The 25,944-nt window shown below is 40.9% G+C and overlaps 1 protein-coding gene and 1 long non-coding RNA gene across 2 annotated transcripts; one reads left to right on the forward strand and one right to left on the reverse strand.

Moving 5' to 3' along the window:
• Positions 1 to 1,176: 1,176 nt before the first annotated feature.
• On the reverse strand, positions 1,177 to 19,166 carry LOC115203833 (torsin-1A-like). Its single transcript, XM_029768867.1, has 5 exons — positions 18,876 to 19,166; positions 5,933 to 6,198; positions 3,953 to 4,128; positions 3,133 to 3,260; positions 1,177 to 2,773 (listed from the first exon to the last, which is right to left on the reverse strand). The coding sequence occupies exons 1-5, from the start codon at positions 19,057 to 19,059 to the stop codon at positions 2,529 to 2,531; spliced, it is 999 nt and encodes a 332-aa protein (XP_029624727.1). The 5' UTR covers positions 19,060 to 19,166; the 3' UTR covers positions 1,177 to 2,528.
• A 3,736-nt stretch (positions 19,167 to 22,902) lies between these two features.
• Positions 22,903 to 24,480, forward strand: LOC115203836 (uncharacterized). Its single transcript, XR_003880263.1, has 2 exons — positions 22,903 to 23,014; positions 24,081 to 24,480. It is a non-coding gene; the product is annotated as an uncharacterized LOC115203836 (long non-coding RNA).
• Positions 24,481 to 25,944: the final 1,464 nt, after the last annotated feature.

Genomic DNA, 25,944 nt, shown 5'->3' on the forward strand with positions numbered 1-25,944 from the left:
CCAGTGCACAATATATTCCAATGACAATTAAAGGGGCAACCTGCAATACTTACAGCTGTCCAAATCTTATTTTAATTAGCGATATGTACCCATTGATTCTTGAAGAATATAACCATCACATTGATCTCATGGACTGCGAGTCCTCTGTCGTTTAGAGAGTGATGACATTTGTCCGGCCCCAGCATCCCTCAGATTGATAGCAAACCAAGTGGCAGGGCTGCCGTTTGGCTGAAAAATATTTGACTGGCCTGGCCCAGGCCCTGGATGAGAGGAACGATTTGCCGTGGTTGGTAATTGGTGGAAAGGCGAAGGAGTGATGCTTTGTCTAGATGAAGGAGGAATGCTAACTTGTGTCACTGGCATAGAGGGCGTTGGCGGAGCGGCCTGTCCCCCGTGTTGGCCTCGGAGCCTCCGGGGACTGTGTGCCATGCTGTACCAGAGGGGCAGATTGGGAAAGAAAGGCAGACAGGTCAGGTCCATGTGGAGGGGTGGTCAGGTCAACTCCCTGTTCGTTCCTCTCCAGGAAGGATAAGACCATTCGTGCCTCCTCCAATTCCCTTCTTGCTTGACGGTGCCGTCGCTGCTGTTCCAGATCCTTGGCAATGAATTCCCGTTCCTGTAGAGCTCTACGGGCCTGCACATCCAATAGGTGACATCGTTCGTCAGCCTGTCGTTCCTCCTCAATCTGACCCTCAATTTCCTCCAACGCTAGTAGGACAGCGGTCTGTGAATCGCTGAGGGCTAGTGAATGGCGGCTGCCATGGCCACTTCCAAAGGGGTATCCACTGGTCGAACTTGATTGGTTGATTGCTGAAACGTACAGTTGATCCATCACCACTTTGAGTTCTGGTGGGCTTGCCCTTTGATGTGGGAAACTCGAACACATAATCATTAAGCTAACCAGGTGCTTGTCTGGTTCTTCTGGTGCTGCTGGTGGTTGAGGATGAAGCCTTCCTTGTTGCTTTAGGCTTAGCTCCTGGATCTTTTATTTGTTCCAAGACCTTTCCCTCAGCTGCTCTTTCCTCCTTTCTCCTTCCATCCAGTGGAGACAATTCTTCCTTCTCCCCCTCCATTTCCTTTTCACCTGTCTTTGGTTCAGTCATGATCCTGCTCGAAGGACCACTGAAAGAATAGTGGAATCTGTGTGGGGAGGAATGGATGAGACTGAGGCAGGAATTCCTTTAACCATAAAGTGGTATATTTACTGGGTAGTCTGCTGCATAACAAAGGAAACAGAATAACAGGTATCCAATCAAATTCATAACATGTATACAAATTCATAATCACAAAGATCAAATCATAACAATCATTCATTAACATAATTAAGGAATTCAACAATCCAGTTCATTAAGAAGTCAATAGGAATCATCCTTGAGTCATTTATGCTCGTAACTATTTATCATATTCATGAGAAGAATAATACAAACAGTGATCGGTTATTCAATCTATAATCCCCATTAGTTTGATATCAGAATCGATCAGATCAGCAAACGATGACGTTTCATATTTCACCCTTTCAAGTGTCTTCATATGTACATGTAATTTCATTACATATTAACCATATATCGATGGCATAATTGGCCTGTGATGATCTGTAGGGCCGTGATCATTAACTATTCACATTACACAATAGGTTTGAAGCGTACGCTCCAAGCAGCACTCCGCGGTAATAACTATAAACAATAACTGATGGCCCGCTCTCCCGATCGCAACAGATAGTTCAGATGAAAAGTTCAGATGAAAGGTAACAGATGAAAGGTAACAGATTCGGTGGACTTCAGTGGATTCATGGACGCACAGAACTTCTGGATTAGACGGAGTTAAGGAAGAGAAAGCAGCGAGATCGGGCGATGGAGATTTCCTCCTTTTATGGAGTTGAGATCTGTCGGACATTTCCACCTGACCTAATTAAAGCGCCCCTGGCCAAGCTGAGTAAGTGGCCATGAATTAAAGGATTCTTCCACCAACTCCATGTGTCTTTTCTACAGTATTAGAGATTGTAACTTTAAACCACATTTGTTTCTAATACACAACAAATTTTCACTTGCCACAGTTCATGTGCAGCAGAATTCCATGAAAAAGGAAATCATTATTTGGAGATAATCATTTACAAAATATACAAAATCAGGAACAAGCACCTTGATTGGTTAAAAAGAATAGCGTTTCCCCTCAGTGTTTGAATTTTATTTTTGTATATCTCTTCTTAAATCCGCCCTCTCTCTCAGTAATCCATCTTCAGGGAGAAGTGACACCATCAGAACAAGACCGTTGATGTTGGGAGACCTGAGGGGCGCGTCACCAGTCAGAGTTCCTCACTCCGACTGGCGGAGATGTTCTCATTAAGAAAGTGCACACAGTAGAGTAGGAGGTAGATAGATACAGTAGCTGTTCCCGCTGAGATCATCTACATTACCGTCAGCAACTGCAGACCGACTGATCAGACCTACAAACCCCCTTCCATCCTAAATTACTACTCATTATGATTAGACCAGTCAGTCTGCAGCCCCCGGGAGCAACGTAAACACGCACTATGTGAAGTAATCTAGCATTCCGTTGACGGTCTTGCAGCCCTTGCTGGAGAAGATCCTCTCACTCTTGGGGAAATAGATCAAGTCTCTGGCCATCTGGTCGACCACGTCCTGGTCGGGCTTCAGGCCCTTGGCGGACATCTCTGCCATGCCACACAGCAGCACGTGTCTGTACTCCAGAGGCAGGAAGGGGACAAAGAAGTCAACTAGGTTCTTGTCTATCAGACTAGAGTGCCACAACCCACCTACACAGAAAGGGAGGGAGAACACAGGCATAAGATGGGCAAGAAGAAGCTACCACCAATTGCTTACCCAATCCTCGCAGATGTACACAAGTGCCTAGGGGGTAAGGATAGTCATAAAATGGGCAGGGGCAAGAAAGGCAGATGGACAGAATATAGATATCACAGGTAATCTTAGTATTGAAGGTCTGAAAAGTCTCCAATAACATCCCCAGTCTTCTAACCCAAGGCTTAGTACCATAAAGGAGAGAATCCTGACCTAGAGAAACATGTGCATGATTTGTTAAATATAAAAAAAAGAGTTACCAAAGTGCATAAGTTAGGCTTCAGCCCTAAAGAAGGACGGCAAAGAGGTGGCTTACTCTGCTTGTTGTTGAACACGGACAGGGAGAGAGCTGGTTCTAAGTCGAGCAATTTCATCTCCTCTCGGTCTCGACCTGCTTTCCAGAAGTCCAGGGCCACCTGCGTGATGTGCTCTCCTCCAGCGTTGCTATGGATATGAGCAAAGCAAACTAGTTGATATTAAAGTTGCACTATGCAGAAATTTCCTGGTTGCTAAAACTCTAATAGTTCGCCTAATTTCAGTTTGTGACAAAATAAGCTAGTAGAGAATCACTGTACCATCTAAACCGCTGTGAAATATATTTTCTACAACTAATAATATTGTTGTTTCGGCTGTTAGAAGCTGGTGTAAAAAAACAAAAAGTAAAAGACACAAAAACAAAACTTAATGGGAAGCATAGAAAGTGAGCACATAACAGATCTACTGCTTCTTAGACTTGCTTTTCAAGTAGAATGATAGAAATGTGAGTTATTGGTCTATGTGAATTTGGTCAGGTCGCCCATAAAAGTTGCATATTGCCACTTTAAGCTGGATCCAACATTCTTTTTCTTCCTCACTGGTCCGGACATGGGGTAGTTTCTAAATGCATTAGGTTCATGTGCTGATTTTATTTGCAAAATAAAAAATCTGAAGTAACTGAACTTTAGTTTTGGGAGGCCGTATCTGATTGACAGCTGACGTTTAGGTAAGTACAACCATGGTCACTACAACGAGTCGTTAAGTTGTGGGAAAGATAGGATGATGGATGACTAATATATTTGACTGTAAATCAAAAACATAAGTATCCAAAAACAACACAGGAATTCTTATCACACACACTGCTAGTCTGTCTGTCCTACCTGAGGAAGATGAAGATGGACTGGCGGTACGAGACCCCATCCAGATGTTCGTAGTATTCCAGGTAGGGCTTTATACAGTCGATCAGGCCAGGGTGCATCTTGTCCATCTCGTCAAAGATGAACATGGAACGTGGGCAGTTGGTGACGTTGCCTTTGACCCACTGCTGCAGCTGAGACTGGGGGATGGTCACAGCAGTAAAAACACAGATATATCTACAGCAGTTTAGATATATTTTGCAGCTTTGCTGTAAGCTATTTTAAAAAATCAGATATACCAGTCAAAAGTTTGGACACACCTACTCATTCCACGTTTTTTTTTTTTTTAACCATTTTCTACATTGTAAAATAATAGTGAGGACATCAAAACTGTGAAATAACACATACGGAATCATTTGGTAACCAATCCAAATATATTTTATATTTGAGATTCTACAAAAGTAGCCACCAGGTCTTCCCTGTGGCTCAGTTGGTAGAGCATGGTGTTTGCAACACCAGGGTTGTGGGTTCGATTCCCACGGGGGGCCAGTACGGAGAGGAAAAAAAAAAATGTATGAAATGTATGCATTCACTACTGTAAGTCGCTCTGGATGAGAGCATCTGCTAAATGACTAAAATGTAAAATGTAAAAATTTGCCTTGACAGCTTTGCACACTCTTGGCATTCTCTCAACCAGCTTCCGACATATGCTGATCACTTGTTGATTGCGTTATCTTCACTCTGCGGTCCAACTCATCCCAAACCATCTCAATTGGTTTGAGGTCAGGTACTTGTGGAGGCCAGGTCATCTGATGCAGCACTCCATCACTCTCCTTCTTGGTCAAATAGCCCTTACACAGCCTGGAGGTGTGTTGGATCATTGTCCTGTTGAAAAACAAAATGGTTGTCCAACTAAGCACAAAAAGCACAAACCAGATGGGATGGCGTATCACTGCAGAATGCTGTGGTAGCCATGCTGGTTGTGTGCCTTGAATTCAAAATAAATCACAAGTGTCACCAGCAAAGCATTCCCAGACCATCACACGTCTTCTTCCATGCTTCACGGTGGGAACTACACATACAGATATCATCCATTCACCTACTCTGTGTCTCAAAGACATCTCACATTGCTTGTGTTTCTTGGCTCAAGCAAGTCTCTTCTCATTGCTTTCCTTTGGTAGTGGTTTCTTTGCAGCAATTTGACCATGAAGGCCTGATTCACACAGTCTCCTCTGAACAGTTGATGATGAGATGTGTCTGTTACTTGAACTTCGTGAAGCATTTATTTGGGCTGCAATTTATGAAGCTGGTAACTAATGAACTTATCCTCTGCAGAAGAAGTAACTCTGGGACTTCCTTTCCGGTGGCGGTCCTCATGAGAGCCAGTTTCGTCATCGCATGTATGTATTTTGTGACTGCACTTGAAGAAACTTTCAAAGTTCTGGAAATGTTCCGTATTGACTGACCTTCATGTCTTAAAGTAATGACGGACTGTCGTTTCTCTTTGCTTATTTGAGCTGTTCTTTTTAACAAAGTTTATTTTGATTTGTTTAACACCTTTTTGGTTACTACATGATTCCATATGTTATTTCATAGTTTTGATGTCTTCAGTGTTATTCTACAATGTAGAAAATAGTAAAAATAAAAAAACGGGGAATGAGTAGGTGTGTCCAAACTTTTGACTGATACTGTACATCCCCTATCATATAGAACCCTCAAATCCAAATATGGACCTTGAAGCCAGTTCCACTGCTTTTCTCTTTTTCATTCTTCCCATCTAACCAGGGACTGATTTAGACCTGGGACACCATCTGGGTGCAATTAATTACCAGGTAGATCAGAAAACCAACAGTACTCCAGACCTTGTAGGGTAAGATTTGTATTCCACTGATATAGAATATGCATAAGAGCGTTTTTTTTTTTAATAGTCCAATTCTCCATTGAGAATTTCCCTGCCACCGTTACTGGGGATTATGTTTCAATTAAACAAAATACTTGTTTTACCTTGTAGTCCTCAATCTGATTCAGATGAGGGAAGTGAGCTGTAGACACAAACTGATGGACAAAACTGCTGGCCATGCCCTCCTTGTAGATGTTTTCAGCTATCAACTGGCTGACAAAGTTCTTCCCTGTGCCAGTCCAGCCATGTAGAGAGAGCACCAGGGGCTTTTTAGGGTTTTTATTGTTGATGAAACCCGTTACAGCTTTCTGGACGACTCTGGAGGCAACATGTTGACCAAACAGCTTCTGATCTAGGGCCACTTCCAAACCTGATGACAGGGCAGAAGTTGATTATTAGTGTCAATGAATGGGACGTGCTATGAATACACCACCATTATTTCTATACTAATTATAGGTGGTTATCTTAACGTGATTAGTTACGCATGTAGGACACAGCTGCTATGTAGGCTAACGGTGAACGAGTAAGCTGTCTGTTCACTCGCAATTGCTAATAACCCATCCACAACCACCCGACTTTCCCTCATTGGTGAGGATCAAAGATGGCAAACCCCCCCCCCTCTCCCACCAGAGGAAGAAGTGGGGCTGGTTGTATGACTTACGACCGGTCGTAAACGCTCTCCTTCTTGCACTGCAGTATGGAGAAGTCAAAAATCCTTTGTGTGTAAAGAGAGACTCTTGCCAAAACTTCAAACATCAAAAGATTGGACATTGGAACATTAGCTTTAATATTCAAACGTCTGGAATGTTTGGTGGGACCCAAACAATAATTCTGTCATATCCTTTGTTGTTTTGTAAAATCATTAAGGAGGGTATAACTAAATAACGGTATCTCTGAGGGTGTACACATTCCAGTTAGATTTACATCTGTTGTAAAACATATGATTAAAATAGGAAACAATTTCTGAGAAGATAAAATGTGATTTTAGCCTTCCTAATTAGATAATTATTTTTCATATATACTTTGCCAAGTCACTAACCACGCCCACGTGAGCACAGACATTATGCCAAAACGATGGAATGCCCTTTTTACCAGAGTGCTTATAAAGTACTCCTAACGAAATTTACATTAGACCAAGCAGCCGGACAGTGTAAACCGGACGTCACGTAATGGTTAAAACTACAAGACCAGTATACGAAGGTGAAGACGGGACTACACATTCACAGTCTGCAGCTGTACACATCAATGGGGCCAAGCTTCCTGCCATCCATGACCTACAGTTGAAGTCGGAAGTTTACATACACTTAGGTTGGAGTCATTAAAACTAGTTTCTCAAACACTTCACAAATTTCTTGTTAACAAACTATAGTTTTGGCAAGTCGGTTAGGACATCTACTTTGTGCATGACAAGTAATTTTTCCAACAACTGTTCACAGACAGATTATTTCACTTATAATTCACAATTCCAGGGGGTCAGAAGTTTACATACACTAAGTTGACTGTGCCTTTAAACAGCTTGGACAATTCCAGAAAATTAGGTAATGGCTTTAGAAGCTTCTGATAGGCTAATTAACATAATTTGAGTCAATTGGAGGTATACCTGTGGATGTATTTCAAGGCCTACCTTCAAACTCAGTGCCTCTTTGCTTGATATCATGGGAACATCAAAAGAAATGACTTCAGAAAGAAATTTGTAGACCTCCACAAGTCTGGTTCATCCTTGGGAGCAATTTCCAAATGCCTGAAGGTACCACGTTCATCTGTACAAACAATAGTACGCAAGTATAAACACCATGGGACCACGCAGCCGTCATACCGCTCTGGAAGGAGATGCTTTCTGTCTCCTAGAGATGAACGCACTTTGGTGTGAAAAGTGCAAATCAATCCCAGAACAGCAAAGGACCTTGTGAAGACGCTGGAGGAAACAGGTACAAAAGTATATATATCCACAGTAAAACGAGTCCTATATCAACATAACCTGAAAGGCCGCTCCGCAAAGAAGAAGCCACTGCTCCAAAACCGCCATCAAAAATACAAGACTACGGTTTGCAACTGCACATGGGGACAAAGAATGTACTTTTTGGAGAAATGACCTCTGGTCTAAATGAAACAAATATAGAACTGTTTGGCCATAATGACCATCATTATGTTTGGAGGAAAAAGAGGGAGGCTTGCAAGCCGAAGAACACCATCCCAACCGTGAAGCACGGGGGGTGGTAGCATCATGTTGTGGGGGTGCTTTGCTGCAGGAGGGACTGGTGCACTTCACAAAATAGATGGCATCATGAGGTAGGAAAATTATGTGGATATATTGAAGCAACATCTCACGACATCAGTCAGGAAGTTAAAGCTTGGTCGCAAATGGGTTTTCCAAATGGACAATGACCCCAAGCATACTTCAAAAGTTGTGTCAACACAGCTTAAGGACAACAAAGTCAAGGTATTGGAGAGGCCATCACAAAGCCCTGACCTCAATCCTATAGAAAATTTGTGGGCAGAACTGAAAAAGCGTGTGTGAGGAAGGAGGCCTACAAACCTGACTCTGTTACACCAGCTCTGTCAGGAGGAATGGGCCAAAATTCACCCAACTTATTGTGGGAAGCTTGTGGAAGGCAACCCGAAACGTTTGACCCAAGTTAAACAATTTAAAGGCAATGCTTCCAAATACTAATTAAGTGTATATAAACTTCTGACCCACTGGGAATGTGATGAAAGACAAAAAAGCTGAAATAAATCTCTCTACTATTATTCTGACATTTCACATTCTTAAAATAAAGTGGTGATCCTAACTGACCTAAGACAGTGAATTTTTACTAGGATTAAATGTCAGGAATTGTGAAAAACTGAGTTTAAATGTATTTGGCTAAGGTGCAATGATTTTGTAAACTTCCGACTTCAACTGTATATGTAAAATAGTCTAGGAAACTCCTCGTGGTACAGTTTTGTAGTATACATTCTAACGAACACTTCGAGAACAAAAGCTTACTACAATTACAAAGGACGTTGCGAACTCTGGTGGACAACCAGAGACTTACACGACCAGAGTCTTACATCCCTCGAAAACCTCCCACAGAACATCGAGTTCTACAGAGGGATGACAGAGTAAGACGTAGGCGTAAATATATACATTGCAATTCTTGTCGAATGAGCGGTCGTTCATGTGCAAAGTATTCATATTCCCATGAGCATAGCTTACAAACGTCCCGATAGTTGAATTCCTTTGCCTCTCCCTTTCCCTCTCTTTTGAATCCGCCATATTGTGTAACAAGACGTCATATCGGTTTAGTCCACTAGGAACCTATCATTGCATTGTGTTAGTAACCAATAACTATGCTGTGTGTGTATTTCTGTGTGATTATTTAGTTAGTAAATAAATAATTAAGCTAATTTGTATATCGCTGATTTATCATTTATGTTAGGGTTTGTGCAGATTTGAAGTCAACTACGTTCAAAATGAGACCGAGGTAAAATTATAATTAATGATTGATTTTATTTTTGTATTATATTTTGAGATGAAATTGATGACTAATATGATATCGAAATTCTGATATTCTTGAGTTAATTCAGGAAATGGTAACTCATTAAAACAAACTTTTCCCGTGGTGCCCCAGGTTACTAATGAGTTCATTGTTGCATGATTAATATAAATCAAGTAATAATTAAACGTTAGGTAATCGATTTGATAAAACAGCATGTCATCACAATGATAGTCACGACACGTGATAACATGAAAATCTGAGGCCCGCATCCAACCCTAACCGCTAATATAGAAACTGTGCTGTAGGCTACAGTCAGATGGTGGAACAATTTTTGTCAGGGGGTGCAGGATATTTTTTTGACTTATTTAGATAGCTATAGCTGTGTTCGAATATCCATATTAAACATACTGTACACTACAATGAGAATATACACTAGACTATTAGTTCATTTTAGTATACTGTAAACGAACGGTATCCTTTCAGTTGAGTGTAATAGCTCTTTGCTTGTCTACCGGAAGTTGTTGCTATACAACCTTTTGCTAGCTAGTTGGCATAAATTACTAGTTAGACATTTTACGACTTTGGGTGTGTTCTTCAATTAAATTTGGAGTTCCAGAGTGTGCCCATAAATTCAGAGAGTTGTCAGATTGTCCGTTTGTAAATTCTGACCGTTTCCCTCAGAGTGCACACTGGAGGCGAAGAGTAGGATTGATTTGAGCGTTCTGGCCTTACAACGGCAGTCAAGCACCCAAGCTAACGTTGGCTAGCTACTTCCAGACACAAATGAGACCACCCGGACCATTTTACTCACCCTAGCAGAGCTGGTTAGGTAGTTTTTATGTTATCCATTGGTGACTAACTGTGCTGCTGGAAACAATTTGCGCTTTTTTGCCAACGTTTACTAACACCGACCATATTCAACGGGTGTTGAGCGCCCGTAAATTCATTATTCTGCGCTCTGGTACAGAGTGCTCTGAAATCGGAGTACAGTCGTGGCCAAAAGTTTTGAGAATGACACAAATATTAATTTCCACAAAGTTTGCTGCTTCAGTGTCTTTAGATATTTTTGTCAGATGTTACTATGGAATACTGAAGTATAATTACAAGCATTCCATAAGTGTCAAAGGCTTTTATTGACAATTACATGAAGTTGAAGCAAAGAGTCAATATTTGCAGTGTTGACCCTTCTTTTTCAAGACTTCTGCAATCCGCCCTGGCATGCTGTCAATTAACTTCTGGGCCACATCCTGACTGATGGCAGCCCATTCTTGCATAATCAATGCTTGGAGTTTGTGGGGTTTTGTTTGTCCACCCGCTTCTTGAGGATTGACCACAAGTTCTCAATGGGATTAAGGTCTGGGGAGTTTCCTGGCCATGGACCCAAAATATAGATTTTTTTGTTCCCCGAGCCACTTAATTATCAGTTTTGCCTTATGGCAAGATGCTCCATCATGCTGGAAAAGGCCTTGTTCGTCACCAAACTGTTCCTGGATGGTTGGGAGAAGTTGCTCTCGGAGGATGTGTTGGTACCATTCTTTATTCATGGCTGTGTTATTAAGCAAAATTGTGAGTGAGCCCACTCCCTTGGCTGAGAAGCAACCCCACACATGAATGGTCTCAGGATGCTTTACTGTTGGCATGACACAGGACGGATGGTAGCGCTCACCTCGTCTTCTCTGGACAAGCTTTTTTCTGGATGCCCCAAACAATCTGAAAGGGGATTCATCAGAGAAAATGACTTTACCCCAGTCCTCAGCAGTCCAATCCCTGTACCTTTTGCAGAATATCAGTCTGTCCCTGATGTTTTTCCTGAAGAGAAGTGGCTTCTTTGCTGCCCTTCTTGACACCAGGCCATCCTCCAAAAGTCTTCACCTCACTGTGCGTGAAGATGCACTCTCACCTGCCTGCTGCCATTCCTGAGCAAGCTCTGTACTGATGGTGCCCCGATCCCGCAACTGAATCAACTTTAGGAGACGGTCCTGGCGCTTGCTGGACTTTCTTGGGCGCCCTGAAGCCTTCCTCACAACAATTGAACCACTCTCCTTGAAGGTCTTGATGATCCGATAAATGGTCGATTTAGGTGCAATCTTACTGGCAGCAATATCCTTGCCTGTGAAGCCCTTTTTGTGCAAAGCAATGATGACGGCACGTGTTTCCTTGCAGTTAACCATAATTGACAGAGGAAGACAAATGATTCCAAGCACCACCCTCCTTTTGAAGCTTCCAGTCTGTTATTCGAACTCAATCAGCATGACAGAGTGATCTCCAGCCTTGTCCTCATCAACACTCACACCTGTGTTAACGAGAGAATCACTGACATGATGTCAGCTGGTCCTTTTGTGGCAGGGCTGAAATGCAGTGGAAATGTTTTTTTGGGGATTCAGTTCATTTGCATGGCAAAGAGGGACTTTGCAATTACCACTCTTCATAACATTCTGGAGTATATGCAAATTGCCATGATACAAACTGAGGCAGCAGACTTTGTGAAAATTAATATTTGCGTCATTCTCAAAACTTTTTGCCATGACTGTAGCTAGCTAGAGCGAATTCACGAAAACACCCGAATGTCCATTGAGAACGCACAACGACTATACCATTTGGCAAAGAATGACGGGAACAATAAAGTCAATAAACGTTGGGTTGTTAGTTAGATAGCCTATAGTTAATATACTGGCAAGTTTGATGTATAAGTAGCCAACTAATGTTAGGTACCTAGCTAACATACCGGTACATATTGCTGTAATGATATGCTATGTGGTTCGTAAGGACAGAGTAGCTAACAAATTGTCAGCCAATATAACATGTAAGGTAACTTATCAACATTTTCTTAACATGTGTCATAATTAGTTAAAGCAACGAATTTGTATCTGCTCTTGTTGAACTTCAGCTGCATATTTTCCACCATTATCTTCAAATCTGAAAACAAAGCCACGCCCATTTCCTGAAGAATTGCATTATGAGCCCTAAAGTATGGAAATAGTATCCTCTGCGTGTATACTTCCTATTTTGGCCAATGTAGTACGACATTCGGGAACTTTTGGCATAGGTGTACAGAGGCCCATTATCAGCAACCATCACTCCTGTGTTCCAATGGCACGTTGTGTTAGCCTTTTAAAAATGATCAACTTGGATTAGCCAACACAACGTGCCATTGGAACACAGGAGTGATGGTTGCTGATAATGGGCCTCTGTATACCCATGTAGATATTCCATAAAAAATCTGCCATTTCCAGCTACAATAGTCATTTACAACAATAACAAATGCCTACACTGTATTTCTGATCAATTTGATGTTATTTTAAATGGACAACAAAAGTGTTTTTCTTTCAAAAACAAGGACATTTCTAGGTGACCCCAAACTTTTGAACGGTAGTGTAGCTAGCTAGCTACCACAGCCAGCTCATCTCGAACCTCTAGCTACAGTCTGTTGTGTGTATGGAAATGTTTTGTAGCCTTTTTGTCCCGTTTCAAACTAACTTGGCTAGTTTTCGCCAGTTCATGTACCATTAGAGCTAGCCAAAAGTTGGCTAACTTTACCTGGCTAGCTCACACACTTTAGATATTATTTTTTTCTCAATCACACTAGACCTGAATTAAATGATGAAACCAGCGGCCAAACAATTTTAGACTGATATTCGGAAGTTTTTATTAGAGCCAGTTTAGCAATGTAACGTTATTGATCTGTCAGTTTCCCTAGCTAATTCCCTACTTTTCAAACAGACACGGTATGAACAGCTATACAGACTACACTGTCATGGTGAACGGTCACTACTCAACACAATATTGATGATGATGAATGGATACATATCTTTGAATGCACAGTCATGTTCATATAATCTCAGAGATAAATTACTGCAGTTTAAGACCATCCACAGAACATCCTACATGCCAATGAAACTGAATATCATGTAATTCCTCTGCTGGATGTGGAAAACACAAAAGGGGACATATTTGCATATGTTATGATCTTGTGAAGGCTGGCTGAATTCTGGCAAAGAGTTTGTTATTTTATCTCTGCATGTCTACAGATTCTCCCTGGTTTTGTTTGCTTGGAAATGTTGATAATGGAGACTTATCAGAAGAAACTGTAACCTAGCATTTATAGCGGCTAAGAAACGCGTCGCCATTAATTGGAAGGTTGGTTATCCTACCACAATGTCACAATGGATGGCAAAAAGGTCAAGATGTATCACTAGATTTGATTTATTACAAGATTAAGGGTATACCGTGCAACATTCATAAGGTCTGGGTGCCTTATATGAAATAGCCTACTGTATGACAAAAGGGGTCTATTTAATTTACTTTTGTCGAGCAGTCACAAATAGATCTTTTTTTTTCATGGCCCAAGAGACACCTGTGTGATTTGCGAATGCCTCAGTGGACTAATCCATTGACGAGGCCGCGAGTATACCACGGTTCAAGAATATGGGGATTGAGGCTCAGATACAAGGCACGTCTCTCTCCAGAATGCACTCTTCCTCCATTTCGTGGGCATTCATTGTTTCATAACTGCATTATTTGCTGTGTATCAATTCCCCATTACATAAACTCAGCAAAAAAAGAAACGTCCTCTCACTGTCAACTGCGTTAATTTTCAGCAAACTTAACATGTGTAAATATTTGTATGAACATAAGATTCAGCAACAGACATAAACTAAAGTAACAGTCAGTATCTGGTGTGGCCACCAGCTGCATTAACCTCTATGGGCTAGGTGGCACCAAATCGTCCCACCTACGTAACAGCCAGTTCAATCCTGTGGCGCGATTTTCAAAACGTTTGAAATGCTATTACTTCAATTTCTCAAACATATGACTATTTTACAGCTATTTAAAGACAAGACTCTCGTTAATCTAACCACACTGTCCGATTTCAAAAAGGCTTTACAACGAAAGCAAAACATTAGATTATGTCAGCAGAGTACCCAGCCAGAAATAATCAGACACCCATTTTTCAAGCTAGCATATAATGTCACAAAAACCCAAACCACAGCTAAATGCAGCACTAACCTTTTATGATCTTCATCAGATGACACACCTAGGACATTATGTTATACAATACATGCATGTCTGTTCAATCAAGTTCATATTTATATCAAAAAACAGCTTTTTACATTAGCATGTGACGTTCAGAAAAAGCATACCCCCCGCAAACTTCCGGGGAATTTACTAAATTACTCACGATAAACGTTCACAAAAAGCATAACAATTATTTTAAGAATTATAGATACAGAACTCCTCTATGCACTCAATATGTCCGATTTTAAAATAGCTTTTCGGATGAAGCACATTTTGCAATATTCTAAGTACATAGCCCAGCCATCACGGGCTAGCTATTTAGACACCCGGCAAGTTTAGCCTTCATCAAAATCATATTTCCTATAAGAAAAATGGTCTTACCTTTCCTGTTCTTCGTCAGAATGCACTCCTAGGACTTCTACTTCAATAACAAATGTAGGTTTGGTCCCAAATAATCCATCGTTATGTTCCATCAGCGACGTTTTGTTTGTGCGTTCTAGACACTATCAGAATGGTAAATCACGGTCGTGCGCATGGCGCATTTCGTGACAAAAAAAATCTAAATATTCCATTACCGTACTTCGAAGCATGTCAACCGCTGTTTAAAATCAATTTTTATGCAATTTATCTCGTAGAAAAGCGATAATATTCCGACCGGGAATCTGCGTGTCTGTAAACTGAGGGAAAAACAAAAAGCCGGGGGCGGGGCAGGTCACGCGCCTAAGCCTTTGTCCTCTGATAGACCACTTAGCAAAAGCTCTCGTGTGTTTCAGCCAGGGCTTTGAATTACATCATTCCTGTTTTTCCCGGGCTCTGAGACCCCATTGGAGACGTGGGAAGTGTCACGTAACAGCAGAGATCCTGAGTTTTTGGAAGAGATGTCAAAGAAAGCAAATAAATGGTCAAACAGGCCACTTCCTGTAAAGGAATCTCTCAGGTTTTTGCCTGCCAAATGAGTTCTGTTATACTCACAGACACCATTCAAACAGTTTTAGAAACTTTAGGGTCTTTTCTATCCAAAGCCAATAATTATATGCATATTCTACTTACTGGGTAGGATTAGTAACCAGATTAAATCGGGTACGTTTTTTGTCCGGCCGTGTAAATACTGCCCCCTAGCCCCAACAGGTTAAGTACTGCAGTGCATCTCCTCCTCATGGACTGCACCAGATTTGCCAGTTCTTGCTGTGAGATGTTACCCCACTCTTCCACCAAGGCACCTGCAAGTTCCCAGACATTTCTGGGGGGAATGGCCCTAGCCCTCACTCTCTGATCCAACAGTTCCCAGACGTGCTCAATGGGATTGAGATCTGGGCCCTTCGCTGGTCACGGCAGAACACTGACATTCCTGTCTTGCAGGAAATCACACACAGAATGAGAAGTATGGCTGGTGGCATTGTCATGCAGGGGTGGCAATGTCATGCTGGAAGGTCATGTCAGGATGAGCCTGCAGGAAGGGTAACACATGAGGGAGGACGATGTCTTCCCTGTCACGCACAGCGTTGAGATTGCCTGCAATGGCAAGCTCAGTCCGATGATGCTGTGACACACCGCCCCAGACCATGATGGACCCTCCACCTCCAAATTGATCCCGCTCCAGAGTACAGGCCTCGGTGTAACGCTCATTCCTTGGACTATAAATGCGAATCCGACCAACACCCCTGGTGAGACAAAACCGCAACTCGTCAGAGAAGAGCACTTTTTGCCAGTCCTGTCTGGTCCAGCAACAGAGGGTTTGTTATGCCCATAGGCGACGTTGTTGCCGGTGATGTCTGGTGAGGACCTGCCTTACAACAGGCCTACAAGCCCTCAGTCCAGCCTCTCTCAGCCTATTGCGGACAGTCTGAGCACTGATGGAGGGATTGTGCGTTCCTGGTGTAACTCGGGCAGTTGTTGTTGCCATCTTGTACCTGTCATGCAGGTGTGATGTTCGGATGTACCGATCCGGTGCAGGTGTTGTTACACGTGGTCTGCCACTGCGAGGACGATCAGCTGTCAGTCCTGTAGCGCTGTCTTAGGCGTCTCACAGTATGTACATTGCAATTTATTGCCCTGGCCACATCTGCAGTCCTCATGCCTCCTTGCAGCATGCCTAAGGCACGTTCACGCAGATGAGCAGGGACCCTGGCATCCTTCTTTTGGTGTTTTTCAGAGTCAGTAGAAAGGCCTCTTTAGTGTCCTAAGTTTTCATAGCTGTGACCTTAATTGCCTACCGTCTGTAAGCTGGTAGTGTCTTAACGACCGTTCCACAGGTGCATGTTCATTAATTGTTTATGGTTCATTGAACAAGCATGGGAAACGGTGTTAAAACCCTTTACAATGAAGATCTGTGAAGTTATTTTGATTTTTACGAATTATCTTTGAAATACAGGCTCCTGAAAAAAGGACGTTTCTTTTTTTGCTGAGTTTACATTACCAGTAGTAGCCTACATTTACCATTAATTCACATAATTTCTAATCTGCAATATTTGTTTGTTTATGGTCATTTCTGTTAATGCATTCAATATATTTTTATTAGTCATTTACCATTAGTTCTCATTGTCGGAGTGGACATCTGTTTTGCAGAACTCGCAACATATGCTACACTTGTGAGAAACAAGTTTGGTTAATTTCATTACATTTACGAGTTGTCAATTTATTCATTGTCTTTTGTTTGAAACGCTCCTGTCAATGTTGAGTAAGGACGAGCACCTGATTACACATATAGAAGTAGGACTAGTCTGTCTACCTGGCCTGCACGCAAATGCAGAGCTATAAATGTGCCCATTTGGGTATGTCTGATAGTATTTCTGATGTCTTAACTCACACCCACTAATGAGCTATGGAGCTTCTCAAAGTAATTTTTCTTCACCTCAAAACAGCAAGTAAACAAAGTCTGTTTTTACAATCAATTGTGAATGACAATAGGTTCTCAAAGTATTTGAACAATATTTCCAGCTCTCTCCCTTTCGATAACCACTCAGCATGAAAGGGAAAAACGTAATGCTCTGATCCAGTGGAAACATCATAAAATAACTGATTACTTCTTATCCCTTGCACAAAAAGCCTACAGCTGTGTCTGTCCCGAGATCACTGGCACTGGAAACTGAGGGCCCAGACTATTTTATACAATGTCTCAAGTTTGCTAGCATGAGTTTTGGGGCGACACAGTTGATAGTTGACACAATGTTTCAAAATCATTGCAGACAAGCCATGCGTAGCCAATGTAATTTATATGATATTTATTTCCTACCTGCAGGCTGTAATGTTTGTATGTGTTGGCTTTATGTAGGTTATTATTACATAATTGGCCAAATGGCAATAAAAGTTACTTTTAGATTTGTATCATTTTCATTTAGATAGAATATAGATTAACCACAGACAATGATTTTGAGATACAAAGACTATAAATTAAATTAACCCGTTCCACAAAATTGCATATGAAAATCCTAATTGGCGCGGAAATTGGTAGAAATGGTAAGATAAATTGGCACTCCAAATGGAGAAGGTTGCCAACCGCTGGTGTAGCCTATTACCAGCAACTTCAGGAGAATAACAGCAGAATCTGTGAAGGCGGGTCGGGAACAGGTTTTGTTTCTTCTGGTTAGGCTATCTTGATCTCCGGCTCCCTTTGAGTAATTTGTGTGTCATCTTTTGTTTAATCAAACAGCGTGCTAAAAGCATCTGACTAGTTCAGTACATACAGTTGATTTTATTAAAACACATAGGGTGTGTCTATATATGGAAAAAAACACATTTTAAAATTTCAAAAATTAAAGACTCGTTTATCAGGGACAGTCCTAGTAGAAATGCAGTAAATTAGCTATAGATGCCCAAAACCATTCTGAGGGAGGACCCCCTCTATGGTTATGTCCCCCCCCCCCCCCCACACTTCTAAAACCAAAGTTGCACCCCTGATGTAAAACTATAGGAGGCATAGATTCAGTTGTTCCTAACTCACTTCACTCGTGCTAAACTGGTAGGCTTGCGCTACCGTTGCAGACATATGCGCAGATCAAACACACCTTTGGAACGCCAATTAAGGTGTTTAGATGTCCTTATAATTCGTTAGATACTCCGAAAACGAGGTGTTCATTTTGATTTTACGACGATTAACATAAGCATAGTATGGTGTTTACAAGACTATGGCATAATCTGCCTACTGACGTAATCAGTTTAATATCAAATTATTTCCGTGCATGTAAACGTTGCCTACTAGTCCTTATTGTCTACGCCGATCGATTTTTCTGCCCGTTCCAAAGCTTAGGTTTATGCACCAATGCCAGATAGAAGTTTGTCATTTATTTTAGGCTATGTAGCCTACAGATATGAACTGCACAAGACTGCTACATTTATGGATTTAAGGTATCGTTTTCTCAAGCCGCCCGCCACCCACCCAATATTTAACGACCCTAAAGTCAACCCTCGCATTCTAAAGTAGGCCAACGGTATATTGGTGGAGCTCCATGAGCAATTACAAGATTAAAAACGCAAAAGGACTGACTGTCTACATAATCAAATAGTCTAAGTAAACCACGTAACACAACCATTTAATATTTAGCTGTACACATACCTGTTGAATTAAAATAAATCCATTTTGAATCGCAACTTTCATATACATAATTGTAAAATTTCCGTCCTACTGCTGCAACTCCCAAACCGACCAGAAATGTGGTTGAGATTGGTTCGAACGCGTTCACAAAAACATTCGATATCAAAACATAAAATACGAACAAGGTTTTGTATGTTGCTCTCATTTTCACTTCATATAAACATTTAGCCACCTAGTTTATAATTTAGGAGTGCAAGACGGCTATTTCCTCCTACGTAATCACTATGCGACACACAGCAAAAACAAATTTGTAGCAAAATTGTCGTCACCAGGTATAATCCTGCGTAGTCGGAACTACGAATTCGGAATATCCGAATTGCTATCTTGTTTAGTTAATACACGTGCAGGGTTCAATGAAACAAGTCGGGCGTTTCCGAGTTCCGACTAGAATATGAGCGCGGCATAATAAATAAACAGTTACAAATGGCAAAATCCCGCCTATTTATAGAATGTATCTATTTAAAATCGGATTAAAAAAAATACTAACCACACCGCTAACCCTATGACTAACCTTAAATGAAGGTTTAACCTTAAATGAATTTTTACGATATAGCCCATTTTGACTTTGCTGGTTGTCACTCGTTACCACAGACAGAAAAGGGATCACATTCAACATCAGCTACGTTCGAACATGGTTTGTCACATGGGTGTCATTCGGCATTTCAAAGTTAAAATCGCAAATTATATTCAAAAAGCCTACAATGTCAAGGGCCAGAGGTGTTCCGACTGAGCCAGAGAGTAGCTAAGGAAGGACCACAATACCTTTTACAAAAAAATAAAACTTTACTTACTACAAACGAGGATATGTTAAAAAAATAAATAAAGTTGCAACGCCTTTAATACGTCTAGGAAATGTCCCCAAAAATAAACGTTACCAAACCGATACTAAATGTTAAATGTACCTGCTCTGTTTTTAGGAGATCCACTCTGGTATACAACATTCGTGAAAATAGTAAAACACATACCATCCGTTATGCTGGTACTGGATGGGTTCAATCGCCGCCGTCGCAGTGACGTTCAATCATTGTAAATAAGAATTTGTTCTTAACTGACATGCCTAGTTCAATAAAAGTTAAATAAAAATAAAAAAGCTTTCCAACTGTCCAGCCAAAATCACTACCTTGTCTACTAGTATGTTACATTTACATTACATTTTAGTCATTTAGCAGACGCTCTTATCCAGAGCAACGTACAGTAGTGAATGCATACATCTCATGCATATTTTTTTTTTTGTACTGGCCCCCGTGGGAATCGAACTCTCAACCCTGGCGTTGCACACACCACGCTGGCATTGCAAACACCATGCTCTACCAACTGAGCCAACGATCATCTAGAACAGTAGCGGTGGGATGATCAATCTCACAACCTTTCAACATAATAAGCTAATGACCATTTTTTATGCCGTTTATCCAAAGGCATCTCACCTGCCTCCACTAGTAAGGCACATACAGATGTTGATTTAAATGCACCAATACATATCCTTAAAGCTATACACTGGATTTTGTCCAGCTTCTGAAGCCAAATCTTCGGCGCTGTTCCATAAACTATACACCCGTAATCAATTGTCGTCCTGATCAGAGCTCTATAAATATCAATCAACGATTGTCTGTCAGCACCCCATTCATAACCAGAGACCGAGCGCATAAGATTCATCACCTTCTTACACTTTGCTTCAACATTTATGACATTGTCTTTCCATTTATATAGCTCATTGAACAATAGACCCAAATATTTGTACTTAGAAACCCTCCTTGTAGGCTGTCCATACAGAAACAACTGTATATTATCTGCAACTTTCTTATTCAAGAAGAACATACAACAAGACTTCGCCACTGACAATTTAAAACCCAAGTCAATCGACCATCTTTCAACATCCACTATAGCTTGTTGAATAGATTTGATCACGAGAGACATTCCTTCCCCTCCAAATATCCACATCCTCAGCATATAGGGAAGCCAAATACCCCTACCTACATTCGAAAACACATTGTTAATCATAATGTTGAAGAAAATAGGACTGATAGCGCTGCCTTGAGGAATACCATAGTCAACTCCATAGGCATCAAATATAAATGCTCCTACTTTAATTCGGAAAGAGCGACTAAATAAGGCCAAAAAACAGTTAAATAATCTCTCACCAATACCAATTATTTCAATCTTATTCAGTAGGCCTTTTCTCCGCATAGTGTCATAAGCCTTTTCAATGTAAAAAAAAAAGACAGTAGCCATTACTTCTTTCATGACCAGAGTTTTTTCAACTTCTTTGCGCACCTTTACTAATGCATCCAAAGTAGACCTACCTTTACGGAATCCACTTTGACATTGACTCAATAAACCTCTATGTTCCAGGAAATATAACTATCATCTTTTCCATCAGTTTACACAAGTTAGAGGTCAGTGCTATTGGTCTATAAATATCAGCACATGAAGGGTCCTTACCAGGCATGTTTCCAACCAGAAGGTATAACCCCCTCACTCCAAATCTTATTAAATAATCCCAGGAGAACATGTATGACCTCATCAGGTAGATGCTTAAACATTACATAGCACAACTGACCATGACCTGGGGCTGTATATCCACAGCCTTTTAAGGCTGAACGCATAGATGCAATATAGTTAGAAGCCGTTATGAGGTCCAGGCAGAATGCAACCCCTCTAACAACATCAACTCTTGTACCACATCCATCGTTAAGACATACTAATGCTCTTGTTTCCATCATATCTTCCACAATAGTACTATTAGCATCTGTATGTGTGCTTCCCCATAAACTACTATGTGTATTAAAGTCGCTGCACATATCTCTCTAGAGCCCAATTCTCCTGATATTTCATCAAACATCTCTAATGATATTTGACGACAAGGGTTGTAAAAATTGTGTAACTTAATATTACTACCTGCACTGTAGATTTCCACCATCACACATTCATATTCAGATGGGACAGTTATATTATGATATACAAGACCTTCCCTTATGAACGTAAGATACCCACCACCCTGTTTAGTTGATCAATCAGATCTGATTGAACAATAACCAGGAATAATAAAATCAAGATGTGGTCTAAGCCATGTTTCTTGAACACACATCACATCAAGTTTGATCTCTAAATCTATTACATATTTCTTTAACTCCTGACAGTTAGCAATAAGGCTTCTGGAATTCCACTGAAGGATAACAAAAATCATAACTCTAATTATTATCATACTGAGACATTCCCTCATTAGTATTATTAGGAGTCAACATATCAACAATCATGGCGATAGTAACATATGTTACTCTTAAAAACTCTGTTGCTGGTTCCACAATGATCTTCAACTTGGCAGTTATTTTTTCCACAAACACAGTCAGGTTGGTAATCCTTCCAATGAAGGCTATAAAGTCAATCTGATTAACTATTAGAGATTTCTGAACAAGATTTCTGAACAGGTCTTGTATCCGTGTCTGGACCAACATGAGCAACATTTCCTACAGTAGGTCCACTTATTCCAGGAGTAACCCTATTATCTCCATCATTCTGCCTAATAGTTCCACCATTCTGCCTTGCAGCCTCTGCATAAAAGACATTATGAGTGATTTTATATATTTTGGCCTCTTTCTGCACCTGGCATCCACCAAATGCTGCAGTGTTCCCACCCACAATTACTACATTTAACTTTGACATTGTTCCCACGTTCACCATAATCATATTCCCCTCTAAACTTGGCACATCTTTTCTTTCCTTTGCACAGATCCGCTACATGTCTCATTCTTTGGCATTTAAAACACCTTAGTAGAGGTGGGACACTCTCTAACAGTGAAAGCCAGGAAGCCCACCTGTACTTTCTTTGGTACAACCTTCTCAAACATTAATAATACTGACAGACTTTAACATCTTTGCCCCTCTTTCTTACTGAAAAACCTTTTCGCTTCAATCACTATGCCACCCTCTGCATTTATATAATCTATAGACAGACAGGGGAACCCCAGAAATGACTGTATCCAATCACCAGCCCTTTGACTTTAGCCGCGGCCCCAACTCGAATTTTCAGAAAACAAACGGCGGCCATGACACTTTCCCCGCATCCTATCATTGTTTACATCACACGGAGAGAGAGTTACAGAGTAAGTATCTTTTATAAGCTTGCATGAAATCGATTGTAATGTTATTGCTACATCTGTGAAGTTGTAAGAATGGAAAAGCGAATTGTAAACATTATTGTACAGTGTGATCTCTGGTGTCGTCTACATATGATGCACGTACAGTAGCATTGGTTTCGGCATCGGTAGCTAACTTTACCGGTCGAATCAGTCACCGCTTGTCTGCATTTTCAATCATATTTTTTTACAGTCGTATCTATTTTAATGCACACTATCGCTTAAATTCGTGCTTTGTTTTATGGTATAAGACGTCTGTGAAGTCGCGATAGTTGTGAAATCGTGTGCACGTGACGCAGGCTACAGTACAGTAATGTTATCATGCTACAGTAGTTTATTTTCGGTTCCAGTGTATGGCACAGGTATATTCAACATGTATGTAGCAGTATCAGTCATGTATTAGCTAATACATGTATTATGTTAGCTAGTTAAATGGTGGTGTTTGGTAGGCTATTCAATTCCCTTGACATTCTGCAAGCATCAATACTTTACAATAAGGGATGATATGCATTGCGTTAGTCTTACTATTTGCCCGTTAGATCTCACATGCATTGAATGCTAAACAACTTTACTACATGCTTTCCATAAATGCAGTGTGTACTTTGCAAAGATGAAAATCCATCCATGATGACACTCAGCCGTGTATCTGTCATGTAGGCCTATGCATTCTTTGTCCTATAGCTAGCTAACTAAATCTAGTAGCTGTCACTTACCATTCATGCTGCTGCTTGGCTGTAGATTTGCTCTCATGGTGCTGAGAATGATTAATACTGTAGCTGTCACTTATGTATTCTCTGTATGTATTATGTATGAACCCTTGAATGTACAAGTACCTCCAGCGCTCCCTCCTGCCTCACGGTCGGCCTGTCCCGGGTGATCTACCCTAGGCTTCTGTCTTTCCCCCAGTGGGGTGAAGACCAGCAGAAGAGGGCGATGTCTTTCTTGCCTCCAAGACATGCCTCATTGTGATTGAATATTTGCTAATGTTGTGTTAACTATTAGTAGTTTAACACTCTCTCCCTCTCTCAACAAGCATCAGCAGGGGTGGATTCGCTGGACGCTGTTGACCAGGAGCAGCATGGGGAGTTCACAATTCAGCACTGACTTGCTTGAGAGACACCAGACTAACGTTGGCCCAGTGTGAACTGGCGGCCAGCAGTGGATTTCCCGATTTCTTCGCATGTCCACTGTTCCTCTGGATGCCCCTTTATATGTAGGCATTTAAGCTAACATGCCCCCAGCCTGGGTGAGGGCACAATTCATCACAGACTTGCTTGAGACACCAGACTAACGATGGTCCAGTGTCCAGTGTTGTTTTCCACATTTTGTACAGGTGTGGTATCTGGTGTGAGCTGATGTTCAATGTTCCCCTCCTTTGAAAATGTACAGTTATTTATTTTTGCAGACTTAAATAAATTGGTTTTTAATTAATTACATTTCCGTCCAATTTCACAAGGCACCTGTCACTAATTTAGTTTAAAAAAAAAAAAGAAGGGGGATACTTGTCAGTTGTACAACTGAATGCATTCAACTGATATTCTGCATTTAACCCAACCCCTCTGAATCAGAAAGGTGCAGGGGGCTGCCTTAATTACCATCCACGTCACCCAGGGAACAGTCGGTTAACTGCCTTGCTCAGGGGCAGGACAACAGATTTTTACCTTGGGGATTCAATCCAGCAACCTTTCAGTTACTGGCCCAACAGTTTATCTGACTAGATTAAAAAATGAAATGTATATAATAATTATGTCTCCCCCTGCATATAACATTTGTTAACACCATTGGTCGGCTAGGACAAATTAGAATAGGTAAGATTGAGTTGAAGATGAGTGCAATATAAGCCTAAGAGATGGTGAAAGTTAATTTTCTACAAGGTTGCATAATATTGATTTTCTATATGTAAAAACAGTAAACTCAGCTATCAAGATTTAAAGGGACCAATATGTCTGAATGTTTGATCACAAATAAATGTGCCACTCCTGTCCAGAATATTATGCTATTTTCTGGTATAGCGTACTATGATTGGTTTACTTCATGTTTGTTTGATAAAAAAAAAAAAATGTAAAAAAGAGACAGAACTATTTAAGTCTTTAGAAAGAATATTGAATAAAAGCTATGGTTGATGCCACTTTTTAATCGATAGACCTACCAGAAGAGGGCATTATTGTATTGTAGAGAGTAAATGGCTTGCCTTACCTTCTCAGTGGGAATTATCCTACTGCATTACAGCCACCTTTTTAAAGTCTACAAATCACCTATACTACACTCTTTACATTCACCATACAGTGCCTTCATAAAGTATTGTGTTATGTTACAGCCTTATTCTAAAATGGATTAAATAAATAAAAAATCCTCAGGAATCTACACACAAAACCCCATAATGACAAAGCAAAAACAGGTTGTTACAAATGTTTGCAAATTTATAAAACATATAAATACCTTAAGTATTCAGACCCTTTGCTATGAGACTCGAAGTTGAGCTCAGGTGCATCCTGTTTCAATTGATCGTCCTTGAGATGTTTCTACAACTTGATTGGAGTCCACCTGTGGTAAATTCAATTGATTGGACATGATTTGGAAATCACACTGTCTATATAAGGTCCCACAGTTGACAGTGCATGTCAGAGCAAAAACCAAGCCATATGAGGTTGAAGAAATTGTCCGTAGAGCTCTGAGACAGGATTGTGTCGAGGCACAAATCTGGGGAAGGGTACCAAAACATTTCTGCAGCACTGAAGGTCCCCCAGAACACAGTGGCCTCCATTCTTAAATGGAAGAAGTTTGGAACCACCAAGACTCTTCCTAGAGCTGGCTGCCTGGCCAAATTGAACAATCGAGGGAGAAGGGCCTTGGGTCAGGGAGGTGACCAAGAACCCGATGGGCACTCTGACAGAGCT

Source organism: Salmo trutta, chromosome 12 (assembly GCF_901001165.1).
Source record: "Salmo trutta chromosome 12, fSalTru1.1, whole genome shotgun sequence".
NCBI classification, from domain to species: domain Eukaryota; kingdom Metazoa; phylum Chordata; class Actinopteri; order Salmoniformes; family Salmonidae; genus Salmo; species Salmo trutta.

Bases quoted from the DNA above. Each gene is read 5' to 3' on its own strand.
- LOC115203833 (XM_029768867.1), bottom strand. From the start codon at position 19,059: ATGAGAGCAACATACAAAACCTTGTTCGTATTTTATGTTTTGATATCG. The intron at 6,199-18,875 runs GTATGTGTACAG...CCCTGTCATCAG, and splicing joins GATTTATTTTAATTCAACAG to GTTTGGAAGTGGCCCTAGAT. The intron at 3,261-3,952 runs GTAGGACAGACA...TCATATCCATAG, and splicing joins TCCATCTTCATCTTCCTCAG to CAACGCTGGAGGAGAGCACA.